Raw genomic sequence first — 15,805 nt, forward strand, 5'->3', positions numbered from 1 at the left:
TTTTTTTCTTTTTCCGATGACTCGGACTCACTCAGACATGGAAAAAAGGAAGAACGGGGGAAAGGTATAAACAGGTGCAGAGGTGAATGAGAAAACAGTGCCCTCAATGACTTTCTCAAGAGTGCATTTGTGAATACTTGTGTGTGGGTAATCCATGGTGGCCCGACGGAGCACTTCAAAGAGCCTTCTGATGGTTGTCTGGCCCTTTCCATGTGCTTTTGGGGACATACTCATATGTATGAAATAAACTCAGCTTTTAAGCATTACTCATCTATGTGCAGGTGGTTTAGTAAACAAAGTTTCACCTTGAAAAGAGGAGTTTTTGTTTTGTTTCCACTTTACATGTAATAAAAATAAGTCTAATTTTCCAATTATGATCAGCATCGACTATTCTCATATCCATATATTCTAGAAAAGAAACCACATATTTGAAATAAAACTGTTTCTTTCTGCCAAATATCTGTCATGTCTTTAAGTGTTAACACCATATCGCAACATCACCACGCCAACACACCTTCCACTCTTAATACTGGTGCAACTGGTTGTCACTGAGGCAATCAGGTGCTGGGGTTTGTTTATACCTTGTTTAACCCTATACAATGTGAAACCACGGTGAGATTGAGTTAAGAAGGCAAATCAGACAAAAAATATTTGGTCAGTATGAACAAGATGATCCGAAACAATAAAGTCACTGTGCCGCTTAAAAGTTCATGCGAGTTCATGCACTTAAAAGAACAGCTGGCTTTAAAGTAGCTCCAAGTAAAAGGCCCTAAGTTATGTGACAATTGGTGGAATAACACATCATATTGTATAGTCAATAGTTAGGGAATTTTTTCCTGGCCTTATTTATAATTTCCACTCTGCTCTGCTTCTTCTAAGTGCAGAATCTCGACAGTGTTAATTACACTGTCATAGGATTTCCATTCTGTTCCCACCTTTGTTCTAAATAAGTCAGATTTTACAAGAGAAGCCGAATGCCAAACTGACATTTTGAAAGGTAATGTCACCACCCAGCCATATATGAAGTCTTTCGAAATCCAGTGAGAGCCGGAGTAGCAGCAAGAGAGCTCATTTCACTAGCATCTGGATGACAGGTCCTACCATCACCAAGCACAATTGTCACCTTTACACGTTGTCATGAATCTTGTGTCCTTGATGCTGCGATAATGCACATTGAAAGGGTTCCATGTCATCACCTGCACCCCTCAGCGGCGTGAATATTGAAAAAAAACAAAAAACAAAACACTGAGCATCAACGCCCAAAACCAAGTGGGTATAGGTTCTATACACTTAGTTTCAGAAGAAGACTGCAGTTTTTAATGATCTTTGAGTCTTAGTTGGACTGGCATTTTCTGTTCTAACCTATTGCCCAACTCATGCAGCTTCCACCCCTCATCCTCAAGCCCCCCTTGTCTTTTTCTTTTTTTTTTTACTGTAAGTCCATGGGAGAGTCCACGGGAGCCCCATTTGCCGTGACATATGACGAACAAGGCAGTCAGTACGAGCGAGTGGCCCTGTCTGAAGCTGTGACTTAGTGTCGTCCCTCAGTGCCTCTGGCAGCACAGGGACAGAGGGATGAAGTGGATAGAGGACGAGGTAGAGAAGAGGTACAGAGACAGAGGAAGGGTGGGAGTTGGGGCAGAGAGAGGGGGATTCAAGCCAGAGTTTTTGCCCTGGAGACACACTGGCAGTCCTAAGATTAGAGGGGTAATCAATCTCAGCGTGGAGCCGGCCAATCCCACCGCCCCATGGCCTGGCAACCTGGCCTCCCCAGGTGGGGGCAGGGCTGCAGGGAGCAAAGGGACACTGACAAGGGGGACAGAGAGAAGAGGGAGAGGGAGAGATGAGGGGAAAGAATATTCTTTATTAACAGTCATTTGTCCTTTAACAAGCCTTGGTGCTAGACAGGTGATGAAGCATAGCACCACAAACATATGATTACTGTCATTGTTGTTTACTGGCTTAGCTGCTTCTGTCACCTCACTAGGGAAGCCTTGCTTAGGGTGCCATAACCACACAGCCGCCCTGAGCTACGGAGGACCGAGCTTGTTCATAGTTAGGCCCTGTGCTGATGTAGCAGTCAATATCTGTAGACAAACAAAGCACAGTAATCAGAAGCAATATCAAACTAGGATACTATTTTTTATTTTAAAAAAGCAAATTTGCATTTTACAAACTAAATATAAAAATACAATTTAAGCATTTCAAGGTGCATAGTGAGTGTCGACTGGCTGTAACACCAACTACTTTGTAAAAATCGTGCAGAAGCACATGCAAGGGAATATCATTTGGCTTTACTGACAACAAAGGCTATGAGAAAAACTGTGCTTTTTGTTTGAAGCAATGCATAAACATTAAAATTTTCCATGCATAAAGAGAAGGGGAGAGAAAAATCTTTGAATCAAAGCACTGCTCAGGGTTAAAATGTCTTTGTTATATTGACATATTCGCGCTTTACGATTAAAAATGCCCACGCGTACCGGCGTGTGCCTTCTTCGGGGCATAGTACAAATGAACTGAGGAAGGTGTGTAGGCTATACATGTTCAGTTAATTAGTCAGGGAAGAGCACAGGTGCCTGTAATGAGTCAAACATTAGCAGCAGAAACAATATTAAACCTCACCTCCAAAACAGTTCCATTGTCTGATTTTGCTTTTTCGAGGAGCAACACGGCTTTTACAAAATAGACTTTTAACAGGACACACCTACGTACACCTATAGTCATATGTTTGTACCTCTTGTGTAGTAAACAATGTGGAAGTTACTGTGGAGATCTAAGATCATGTTAATGTGATAACAATCAGAGCTGAAATTCTTCTGTTTGTCAGATAGTCTGTTTGAGGAAAACAAAAAAAGCAACGGCTAAATCAGATTCAGTTGCCAAAATTCAGTCGAGTACAGCACCGGTACTTAAAGGGTTGTATTGCTTGCAGAAGAGACAAAAACACAGTACGCATCAATCTCTATAATCGTATCACAGTGTAAGAGAGAGTGCTGGACATGAAAAGCCTCAAGTTATTTTGCACTTTCATAGTTAGTTGTGTAAAGAGGGCAAATTTACGGATCAGTTACCAGTATTCACTTACTCTCTGATACATTGCTATCAAATGTGTGACAAACACCGCTCTGTAAATGAAAGCATTAAAGCATGATCAAGGACAAAGATGGCCCGTTTTTCTGCCAGTGGTTTTAGCAAAGGTCTACAGAGCATATCTTCAGCCTTCTTCAGCTAATGAGACCCAGAGGACTGTGGACCAGTTTGAATTACTCACAGTCACCTTAACAAATTACCATCAATGTCTCCTAATCCAGTGCATGCATGCAGATCAATTATCATCCTCGACGTGTTCTGCAAAGATGAACCAGAGAAAGAATAATGTAATGTAATACAACGCAACAATGGAAGACTGCTAAAGGTGTAAAAGAGGAGAAAAATTAAAGTAAAGGAAGGAAACATCCTCATGAGGCCCTTTACGGATAAATGAAATAATTAGACCCAACTCCCCAGTGGCTTAACCATTTTATTTTACTTCTAGAGAAATAATTAGTTTTTTTTTTTTCCTTTTTGCAAAGCTCCTGTTTTTTTTTCCTCCATGTTTAATCTTTAATCAGTGTGGAACATTTCCCTTTGGGTAAAAAGGTGCTTTATAGTAGGATGTAATATTCTGTGATAATCCAGAGCTGCTTTGCATCATGAGGATGCAAGCATCATGTATCAACCTGCAGTAATAGCTAAATACCGTAACCCTCTTTATCAAACTAATACATTCATTATCAAACTAATTCACTTCTACATACACACACACACACATATATATAATGTGTCTGTCTGTGTGTGCGTATATATAGATATAACAAAGCAGGAGGTCCTGAAGTAGGAAGATTTGTTTTAATTGGGCCAAGAGGTCCGGTCTGAGTCCCATTTGTGGTATGGTAGGGACTTAATTATAAGCAAACTTGGCTACCTATCAATACACCACAAAACCACAGTGAGAAAAGAGGGTTAAGAATAATCTTGATGCCCCGTGGGTCATCGCACACTGTAAACAACATGGATTTATCCAAAAACAAAACAGAGAAGAAACAGAACATAACAAGTTGTACGAAATCAATATGAGCCAAAGAAAGAATCAAAGGAAAATCAGCCTAAATTGGAATTTTTGTTTTGCTTGGTCAAATATCGTGCAGCTGGAGATGAACCTCAAGAGAGAATGGCAATAACAGAGTAATACTTAAGAAGCGATAGCTAGACATAGTCAATTCAGGTCCTTATGACCCTACACGAAGGCACAAAGGCACAGATTTGAGGCACACTCTTAGGTGCCTCTCATGAGCCCATAAAGCCATTTTAAAGTGGAGACAGCCATGAGTGCTAAGCCAAGGGACTGAGGGAGAATTTCAATCTCTCGGTGTGTTGTTCGCCTGCAACAGTAGACCACAATATCTAGGGCTAGCAGCTCAGTTCATCTGTGATCTGTGCTTCCAGGCACTGGCATTAATTGAGCTCATAATTGAATTGTTGTCTTCATTAGTTCCAGTCCCCTGCTTCCGAGTCTCAGCTACGGATTACTGGGGAAAATGTCTGCGCTAACATCCTCTTGCAAAGCTTCTGAGAGAGCACCCTCGTCCTTCTGTACCTGCTACTATCCCGTTATGTCACTGATGAGAAACAACTGCCACTCACCTCTGACCAGTGACGATATCTGTGTTCCCGTAGAAACCGTGGCTTTTCAAGACACCAAACAGACACACAGCAGCACAAGACGGCAGCATGTAGAATGAAACAATCGACCGAAGTCATTAATATTCTCGTGGAGGTTCAGGCAGATATACAAGCTTCACCTGCAGGAAGGCTCTCCAGGCAAATGCATCACCTCAGCCCACTTAACATTGATCCCGTCACCGAATCTAAAATTGAATTCACAAGAATTAACAATAAAAGGTAACATTTGTGATTTGAATTAAACAATAATCTTGTATTATATTAAAACACTCAGAAAAGACGTGAAAAATGATCCAAATATCTTAAAGGAACAGGCCAATAAAATTCCATCCTGTTTGATTGAGAGGAAAAAAACAGGTACACAAATAAACATCATGCATAGAGACAGGCCAGACATCAGTACTGATGTGCTTGGGGTCGTGCAGCATGGTAGAGAAGATAAAGGGAAATTAAAGGAAAGGTCCCTGACCCTCTCCGATAGCTCTAAATGCCTTGCAATTTTCCACAGGAGACGAAAATCCTCCTCCACAAATGAAGGGCTGTGTCTGACCTCTTCCAAGAGCGCAAGAAGTTTAAGAGAGGTTTACAAAAAAAAGGAAGACTCAAAGAGAGGCAAAATGGTAATTTGACTCGCGAACAGACATTTCTAACCCCTTTAAGGTGCATTTTAATAACTCCTTTGGCAATTTGCATCTCCTGCGCTCAGCCAATTATTATGGCATGCGTCAGATTGAGGCAACATCTATAGAAAGTCTGACACTGTCAAACAGGGAAACAAAATGAAGCCTAAAAAAGCGGCGTAACTGCAAGCAGGCCGAGCTCTCAAGCAAAGACTCGAGGACAGTTGTTCCCCTCATTAGAGCATCATTTGGCAATAATTATCTTTAAGTGCTCTCAAATATCTCAGAGGTGAAACAAACTGTGCAAATCTCCAAGAGAAAAATTATGACAGGTAACTAGGAAGAGCAACAAAAGTGGTCGTCAGACATGCACCGAATTGAGTGTCAGAGAAAATCAACATCCCCCTAGCACCGACAATAAGTTTTATATTAAAATTTGATCAAATGAAATTTAGGCAGGTATATTTTGTGGGTACAATTCGGGTAGGAGAGGAGAAGCGCTGGGGATCAAACCGCCCTTTAAAAATCTAACACAATCTGCCACAGACACCTCACATGTGTCAACCTAAGAGCACAGACACCTTTCCCCTCTCACCAAATCAGATTCACCCATTTCCTGGTACCTAACAGCTTCGCAAATAGGAAGTGAATGCTCCGCCCTGGAACAAACAATGCCCGAAAGCATAAAAAAAATTGATCTTATATGAATATTCAACAAGGGAAGACAAGAAACTGAATTCCTCATTTTCACCTTCCTTCCCTTCCACCATTACAGCTTTTTCTCTAACTGCATAATTAATGTGTGAACAGCAACGTGTGAATTTGTTTGCGTTCCAAAATAAGGAATGATGGGAATTTATAAAAAGAAGACAACTCGATTGCTTTGTACTCTTTAGAAAAATAAACATAGAGGAAGAAGATGAGGGTTTGTAATCCGGCGCCTTAAATTACAGAATAGATACAAAGATACTTCTGCAATTTCTGCAAAGGTAGCAAAAAGGAGATTTCTCCTGCTCTGTTTGGAGATTTAAATGCATGCAGCATTTATCTACATTTTTCCAAACAATATTTTTACTTTTGAAATAAAGTTAGAGCTGGTAGCTTAATGCATTACATTGCCTTCATCCTCAGTTTGCCAGTGGGGATAGCTTACACCGGTCCCCCATACAGCAGTGAAAAATGTCTAGCCCCTTACTCCAAGTTGTCCCTCTGACATCAATAACTTTTTTTTTTTCACCTTTCAGGATTGTTGCTCCAGTCATTTATTTACTTTAAATACATCTGTGCCATTTTCTTCCAAATATACAACAGATATGAACACAGGTGAAAGACTGGAGGTAAGGGTTTTGTGAGCCAAAGGATTTTTCTTTTTTTCCAAAGGCACATAGATACCCCGAGGAACAGATTTACTGGCCTAGGCTCATCTGTCAAGATGTGATACATTCAGAAGTTTTGCAGAAAATAATCTTGACAAATTAATGCATTTGTGATTCCTGTGTGTGTCTGTGTGTGTCGTGAGCGAGGAAGGAACTTGAGGGAGTTAGTATGCTGAGGGTAAGTCAGTGGGCAGGCAGGTAAGTAGGAGACGGGGCAGAGTAATCAGGCTGTCCATAGCCCAGTGGCACAGAAATCTCTCTCTCACACACACACACACACACACACACACACACACACACACACACACACACACACACACACACACACACACACACACACACAGTTCTCCAGTCGTTCATTTTCCTAATGATCTGCAGAGCAGCTAGAGGCAGGGAGCCATGTTGACTGGGAGACCTCTGCCTTAACCCTCACTCAGGGCAGCATTACTAATGATAGCGTGTCAGTCTTACTCTGCTGAGCATGTTGGTCAGTTTGTAAACTTCTCTTCTGTCATTTGAAACAACAACTAGTCACACACCATAATTTAACTTTTGCGATTTAACTTTGAGAAATGAAAAAAATGAAATATACGTGAGCTAACATACGATGCACAGACTGAGTTACAGGCATCGCACTTCAACCGTCCACGTGAGAAAAACAGAATGCTCCAAATTTCCCACAATCCCACATAATTAAGTTACATCTTGCTCACATGTGTTAAAAGATCAAATCATCAATAAAGCATGTGTTATGCAAGACAGCCAATGAAACACAAGCAACAGTCATATTTCAGGTATGTTCACCCGTTGTTTGTTGTTTCATGACAAACTCATGCAATGAGTAACATGCGAAAAAATATTCCATAAGAAGTCCAATAAATTCAGTCAGTTTTTTCTCTAATCTACACTAATCATTAAAGATAAAACAGTATCATCATTTTTCAGAATTGTTAAAATGGTGAAATAGTGCACTGATGGCAGTTATATAGCAGAATTTTATTTATCATTCATTTATATGAATACTAGGAGTGGGGGAAAAAATTGATACTGTGTAGTATCGTGATATTTTGTTTGCAAATAATGTATCGATACAGGGACAGCAGAAATCGATATTTTGTTACAAAAAAGGTTTTTGTGGACTGGAAAATGCTCTGACTTTAGAGCATGTTGATCCTTTTTCTGAGCAAGAATCCTGACATCCCTTCACTGTCCAAATGTGTTTAACTTTTTTTTGGCAGCAATAAACATGTTTTATTTTAATTAAGTTTAAAACTTTTTTATTTAATGTAAAATTATATTTTGTTTTAATTTACTTTCAAATTCTTCAGTTGCTGAAGGGGCTGCATAGTTTTCACAAATTGCATAGTTCAGAATAGCTATAATTGTACCAGATGGTTGCATTCAGTTAAGTTGGACTAGACTGTAATACAAACCGTTCAGTTTGTCAACAATAAAACTGACTGAAATGAGAGAAAGACTGACTTTGATATTAGATAAAATGAATATTGATAAAGTTTACCTTTATGTACAGAATCTAAATATCGCAAACTATTTTTAAAAATTGCAATAATATCGTATCGTGCATTAAGTATTGTGATAATATCGTATCGTGGGATGTATGGTGATTCCCACCTCTAATGAATACTGCATCTCCTCAAACAGGAAATGACATGCATCCGCATGCCCAGCTTTTCATAGTGTTTAAAAGGCAAAAAAGATATTGAACAATATTTTAGTATCTGCTACGCTCCTGCCCTGTTAAAGTTTATGCATTATAATGTCAGCAAAATCTCAGCACTTCCTTTATCTTACTAAATTTAAAGCACTCTAACATATTAACTGGACAAAACCCTTCCTTTGTCAGCAGATCTGCAGCAACATGATTAGAAAACTTTCTTTTGTTTTCCTTTTTAGAAATATAGGACATAAAATGATCTACATTAAATTTACACATTTTACATGTTATTCTTCAACACCTGAGAATATGTGAGAGAGCGAGAGAGCACACATTCAGGGTGAGAGGGACATGAAACTAGTGGCACGATGTTCAGGTAGGAGGTACAAACCAATTCATCAGCCTAATATTTGACTGTGTGCTCAGTTATAGTTTACTAATGTATGTAAACTTGCCAATACAGCAATAGTGGTTATATAACCTTGGGAATGAGTTCACTCAGCTGTGCATAAACACAGTTATGCATACATTGTTGTATCTTTCCACTAAACTAAACAAGTAGCACTTGCTACAATAGCTCCAATTAATACACTGTAAACATCGTTAACTTTAACAGATTCACAGAATGCCTAATACCACATTTACCTTATAACACTCATTCCCATCTACTCACTCATCTCTCCTCACTTCTGTTGACCAGTAATTCTCAGTAAATATTTCTGGGAGGGGGAAGAAGAAAAAAAAACTTTCACCCACCCCACGTTTAGGCAAATATCAGGACAGACGTGGAGGCGAGTTGGCCCTAGGTGGCCATTAGGATGCAGCAAGCAGCGTTTCCATGCAGACGCCATCTCCACATGGAAAGGTCACCTCCCTCCCTTTGCGGGTAAATACACAGACGTATACAAATGTGGTTGCGTGCTAAAATGGCTCACCTTAAGAAGGCATTAGGCTCTCTTCCACTGAACTTTACATCTCTCTCTTCCATTATCTTAACCAATGGCATTTCAACCTCTTCCAAAGTAGTGCAATGCTGCTAAACTACGCAAAGCCATTAAATCTCCATCTTCAAAAAACAAGTGTGATTTTCATTTGTGAATTGGGAAAGGAAAAAAAGCGCAGTAACAAACAAGGGTATGGTAATGTGATTCTATGACTGCCACTGGTGTATGTCATACGAAAGTAAGTAGACAATTTCGCTCTAATAATGCTATCTGAATTAAATTTCAAAACTGAGCACACGCAGTCTACTAGGCTGTCTGTTGCTGTCATTATGAATCGGCAGAGCAACGGGAACTGACAGTGATTGACCAACAGTTCATCCTGTTTGACTTGAGATGTGACTCAGTTATGTTTCGTGCGCTTTTATCCCCTTTGAGTCCTGTGCACTTCAGGTTCACTATAAGGCCCTTAGCACCAAACCTGCCAACTGGGCCCTGCAAGCATTGCTGCTGTCAAGTTGCATCCAGACTGGAGACTAACCCACACTGTCAGTGCCCTGCGTCTACTACCAACACACCTGAGCTGGGATACACCTTCTACTCCAGCCCCAGGCATAGCCAGGCTCTAGCTAACTCTGACTATTGTGCAAGAGGGTTAGGTCATACAACAGGAAGCCTCGTTTTAGAAATGATGGGACGGGGAGTGGAATATTTTAGACTGGCGTTTTGGTTCTTATTCCATTCTGATGTATCCCTGTCCATCTCTTTTCCTCTCTCTACTGTTGTTGTCCTATATTAGTTAAACATGCCAAGTAAATAAAGATTCATTCCAGTCCTGTCATTGATTTTCTTCTTCAGTTTATTATCTATTTCTATCTCCCTTTTTTTAATCTAAATTTGTTATAGTTGTCCGCTTCTACCTGCCAGTTATACTGATTTTTCTTTCACTTACAAAATGCACATTTTCCTTTTACTGTCGTGTGTTATCCGTCCCCTTTCCCCTTCTTTTTGTGCCAGTCTTTCCCGTTCTCCCTTTTGTTGTCTCTATCTTACCATCTCTCGCTGTCCCAGGGGATGACCATCTTACCCCTGGCACCAGATCCCAGTGGATAGACAGAAGCCCCACCACGTGAGTCTAGCAGCTCTGCGGTTAGTTTCTCATGCCATGCCGAAGTCGTGTTCCCGTGGCGCATTCTCCCACAGGGAATTCCCACCAGAGACAATGGGCAGCTTATCTTGGTAAACAACAGCTTCCTCCATACCATCCTACAAAAAGGTACAGATGAGAAAAGCACAAGAAGAAGTGCAAATATAGTATAATACTGCACAGCAGAAGAAACTAACAGCCACAATACGACCTAAAGCCAACTCAGACACATCCCTCTCAGTGCTTTAGACGTTTGGAATCAATGGCAACACAATCACACTCACAATATGTAATTGTGGCTCCAGCTGCCTCTTTGATTTAGTCAAACAATTGCTTTAGTTTGCTGGAAAAATCAATAAGAACTAATTTTCAGTATCACCAAAAGGAAGAAAAAAAAAGTCTCATCAAGAAAATGCATTGAATTATGGCACGGCTAGAATTCAAGTGCAGTTTAAAAAAACAAGTAAGGCCTATCTGATGTCACGATTATGTCAAAATGTTTGTGAGAGTGGCTGATATAAAAGGATGGTTTGGTCTTGAAATTCATATCCACTTACTGCCAGAGCAGGCCTGTATACCTCTCCAAGTAATGGCTGTTTACAAGATAAAAGAAGAGGAAAAATAGCCACTTTTCCCTGCTCAGACATGAAATCCTCTTATGAAATTAGGCTGATAAAAGGGCCTTGTGACGTCGGCCATTTTTCCCCACGTCAAGAAAAACGTGTGTGTGAGCATTATTAATGGCATCCTTGTGGCATGTCATTTTTCTACATCTCCGACGCACTCCTGACAATAAAAGCAAAGGACCGGGCCTACTAGGCGCTTTGTCAGAGCAACCAAGGAGTTGCCGTGCAGCCCTGTCAAGCTCCCTGGTGCGGCTACAACCCTGGGAAGAGCCACAAAACCTACTTTGCTGCGTGCGTAAGAGCCAAGGGTTAATTTTTGTTAGTTCCTCGCTGCCTTCAAAGGGGGTAGAGTGGAAAAATGAAGCAGAGCTGAAACAAATAGCAGCGTCTGGAGATACGTGTGGCCTTCACTTAAACAGAGCCATAAATCAGCAGACTGACATGAGCGAGGGAGGGAGAGAGAAAGCGAGAGAGACGAGCAAAACCAAAAAGTGAGACAACAGCAGCATAACATTACCGATGTTTAGCCGCACCAACCTACAAGATTAACTCTTATGACTTGCATATACTGTACTTCTAAACTGGATGTTCTTTTATTTTGTTAGTACAAAGGCTAGCTAACCTAGCTAATATGCATGTACAGCACTATCCTATAAGTGGCCACACTGACCCTGTCAACGTTGCCTTTACTAATTTACAGATTTGACACTAGAACTATAATTATTATTAAAAAAGAGAAGATTTGTTAGGGTTCTTAGAAATATTTCATCAATATCCATGAGAAACAGTGCTTATGTGTTTAAATGTTAATGTGCACATCTTCAAACCATACATGCGTCCTTAATGGCTGTGCATTTCAGCGTCTACCTCTACACAAATAAGCATTAGCAACCCTGTTTGGAGCTGCAAAGCAGAAAGGGGTGAACATGCATGTGGATTACATATAGCGAGCATCATCGGGCTGTGATACTTTTAATGAAGTCCTTTGTGTTTAAACCTGCATGCATGAAAAGTCCCACACCGTAGAACGCGCTTACACACTGGGCCACATGGTTTGCCTAATTGCTAATTCATTCTCCGTCAGTCGGTAAGCTAAGGTAGGGGCAGAATCTAAGAGATCTCTTATGCATGGCCGTGCATGTTCCAGCTGCAACCCACCCTGTGTCCCTCATTTTGTCCTGACTTGTGAGGGATTACCGCAGTGTGGGCTTGTGCTGAGCTGGCAAAATAGAAAGGGATAAGAGGAGGAGAGGAAGCTATACCACGCTGAATGTGTCTGTGTTTTACATACAGGCCAAGTCTTCAAGAAACCTGTACCGGTCTGATTTGGACCCTGCTGAAGGAGAGATTAATGTATGTCTCATGCTATAGAATGAACGTGAAAGACAGAGAATGGCTTTTACAGAAGTACCACAGCAGATGTGGTTTAGATAAAGCTGGATAAATCAAATAGGATAGTCACAGTTATTCCAGCTGCACACTTTGAAAGTAAGCCTAATAGTACATTTTCAACAACAGAGCATCAGGAAAAAGGAGATCTGGTGTGTTTGTGTGATATAGCAAAGCAAGCAATTGCCTTCTGGATTTCCACAGTTTAGGCACAAAGTATGTGCAAATTATTTCATTCACCTGACACCAAAGAACAGCGGTTGCCTGGCACTTTCAGAGAAAATTAAATTAAGCGCCCGGAAAATGTTAGAGGAAAACTTGGAGGATATAGAATGGATTTATGGCTTTAAATCTGATGGAGCTTGATACTAATGCGGTATAAATCCTTGCCTTTCATTATAGTATTATATGAAACGCATTGGAATGGAGCGATGGATCCTATTTGACATTCCGTTACCAGAGCAGTTGTGCACAGCTTCACACTTAAGCCCTTTAAAGCTAATACATAAATGTAACATTACATATAGCTGCAGTGCTCCACAGCAGTTTTTTTTTTTCCCTCCTCTGACTGAATCAGCAAACACATGAAATTATTCTCCCAAATGGTTTAATTACTCAAACAGATTGAGGAGCGTAATGATGTTTTGCCTCTCCAATGGCAACAATGCTGCTAATCGGCTCAGCTATTATTCTGACAATGAAAATGAATCATAAGACGCTTGTTCCTTTTTTACAATATGTTAATGTTACACAGTGTAGTCAGCTGGGCTCACGGAAGAATTTAGAGGCAAGCTCAGTGCAGTCAAGTGTGTTCGCTGAATTGTCATATGTGAAATCCAAAACAATGCCCACCAAAATTGTTTCCTTGCCTGTTTTTTTTTTTATTTTTTACTTGTAACAAACTTATCAACACATGGAGACACAAACTAATTCAGAGTCTGACTGGCAAGGTCTAAGAATCTAACTATTGACACGTGACTCTAGTAAGAAGTGACTTCAAGTGTAAGACAAAGAGTTTGTAAAAGTACGTCTTTCTTCATTAATGCATCCAGTTCCAATTTAGTTCACAGGGGACCAAATAGGAACGCTGATTCCTTGCTGGCCTGCCTGCACCGAAGGTGGTGGAAGCTAGATGGGGTCCATTTTGTCCCATGTCATTTGGTGCGGGGGGACGGCACAGATGCATTGTGCCCTATGGCGTGGCTGTGGCGGCAGCACGTATGGGCTCATTGTGCTGCGATTATGTAGGACGAGCACGCCGCCTGCTAATCCGCCTGTGGGAGGGTGCATGCCTGTGAATTATTGCACTTTGGGAGAGGAAGAAAGAGAAGAAGGAAGAGGCAGAGAGGGAGATGAGGAGCACAGGAATAAGAAGGAGAAGAAGAAGAAGAGGAGGAGGTGGTGGAGGAGGAGGAGCGAGAGCCACAGAGAGAGAGAGAAGCCCCCTTGGCTGTGATTATGAAATGGTCTGTCACAGATTAAGGCTACAGGGATGCAGGCAGAGATGAGCCAGAGCCTCCCACAGACACACTGGCTAGTCAGGCTGCTTCATTGAGCTTACCTGAGGTTATACACGCCTCGCATCCATCGATGGATGTACGGCGCACACACACACACACACACAAACACACATGAAGGAGAAGAGGGAGGTGGGGAAGGCAAGAGGAAATGAGCGGGAGGGAGAGATTGAGAACGAGAGGAGAAAGCGTGAAAACAAACATGCTCCAAATAGGCTTGCAATTGAGAGAGAAGGGAAGAAAAGGGAAGAGAGGGAGAGAAAACTGTGCCCAAGGAAAAACACAAGAAAATAAAAGGGAAATGGGAGAGAGGGAGCTTGAGACTGTTGGCAGCCAAAGAAGACAGTGACTAAAATAAGACCTGTGTGGCTATTGTCTGTTTGCAAGAGGGCTTTGGTGATAAAAAGCCCACGCTATTTATCTTTCTCTTGCCTTGCCCTCCTCGAGAGCACAGATACCTGCAGATGTTTTCTCAACCACAGAAAGAGGAGAGAGTATGTCAGCAAAGAACTGAGCGCACAATGTGTTCACAATGTGGAGAACTGCGCTTCTTCTGCAGGTTTGTATAATTACACTGGGAGTCCTTATTCTAAGCATCTATTATTTTCATGCCTGGAAGCTTCAGAGGTGTGCAGCGTGGTGAGAAGGGTCAGAAATACTCAACTCCTCACTGACTGATTGACGGCTACAGCCTGCACTGTTCTGTCCAATCACACGCTCCACTGTCAGGTTGATTCTTCCCCCGGCTTCAAGTGGAGAAGAAAAAATGTTGCCAGAGTTTGTTACAGCAGAAACATCCGTGTTTGATTGGCAGGCCGGCCTTCTTTCAGGACAGACAGAGCCAATCAGCTTAATTAGTCCGATGCTATTTCCAGGTTTTGTATCTACAAGGCTGGGATTTGTGAGTAAGGATTTAAGTTTTAGCCCGTTGTTTAAAGATTCACTGGGGCTTGCAGGTCTCTTTCACTGTAAGTCAGATGGGGAGTAGGTATACATCAGTCAAGCATCGCTAGGAGTTTCATACAGGTGTAGTGAGGGGTTTTTTGGGGGGGTTTTTTACTGCAGGTGTGGTGGTAACTCATCTTTTTTTTCTATGTGTTTAGGAGAGAACAGAAATGAGTCATAACTCTGTTTTCTGTCGACAACAACTCTTATCTCTGTGCCACACTCGGAACTACTTAATACAGTATGATACTAAAGGAATATGCTTGTCAGTTTGCTGAATAGCTCCTTTCCCTACATCACAACCAGTCATGCCCACACTACAGGGCAGAGAACGTGTAGTATTCAACTTTTCCTTTAAGCAGACTTATTTCTTTTAATGGATTTTTTTGTGTCTACATCATGAATGTCTTTCATGAAAAACTGGAATTTCTATTCACCAGTATCCATTTTTAACTAATCAGGTCTCAACCCTTGCATGATATCATTTTCTGTTCCCTCACATCACGCCTGTTGACATCATTTCCCTAACAGAGCAACCATTCATGTAAAAGTGACAGGAGAAAAAAGTATTCACCAAATCGCAAGATATATTCTTACCATCTGCAATTTGTAATGCACTGATTATTTATATAATAAAAATGTATTTAGATTTTAGATGCCATTTATGAACAAATGCATATACAAGTTTCTGCATGGTATTTTAAAAATCATCTGTCTAATGGAGTCATGCTGTTTGGCACAGTAGTTTGACCTGAATTCGTTTTGGGGGACACCAAAATCGAACCTTAAGGTGATAATCCTTTCATTGTCCCATCAAGAAGGTGAATAAGGTGAAAAAAGAAGAAAA

At 41.0% G+C, this 15,805-nt stretch overlaps 1 protein-coding gene across 5 annotated transcripts in view; it reads right to left on the minus strand.

The window, feature by feature from the left end:
• Window positions 1-1,302: 1,302 nt before the first annotated feature.
• The window catches only part of LOC146508631 (uncharacterized), a 65,001-nt gene continuing 50,498 nt past the window's right edge, over window positions 1,303-15,805 (minus strand). For 2 of the 5 annotated variants that reach the window (XR_014876721.1, XR_014876717.1), the window contains 2 exons: window positions 10,388-10,600; window positions 1,303-2,087 (listed from right to left, as the gene is read on the minus strand). Coding sequence is in view for 1 of the 5 variants with exons in the window: in XM_085176541.1 (XP_085032667.1) it covers window positions 10,493-10,600 (108 nt within the window). In the remaining 4 variants the exon portion in view is untranslated. Of the gene's footprint in view, window positions 2,088-6,976; window positions 10,601-15,805 lie in introns of those variants that run through there. The other 3 variants (XR_014876718.1, XR_014876719.1, XM_085176541.1) reach the window with 3 other exon arrangements.

The sequence above is a fragment of the Neolamprologus multifasciatus genome, chromosome 11 (genome assembly GCF_963576455.1).
Source record: "Neolamprologus multifasciatus chromosome 11, fNeoMul1.2, whole genome shotgun sequence".
In the NCBI taxonomy this organism is placed as follows: domain Eukaryota; kingdom Metazoa; phylum Chordata; class Actinopteri; order Cichliformes; family Cichlidae; genus Neolamprologus; species Neolamprologus multifasciatus.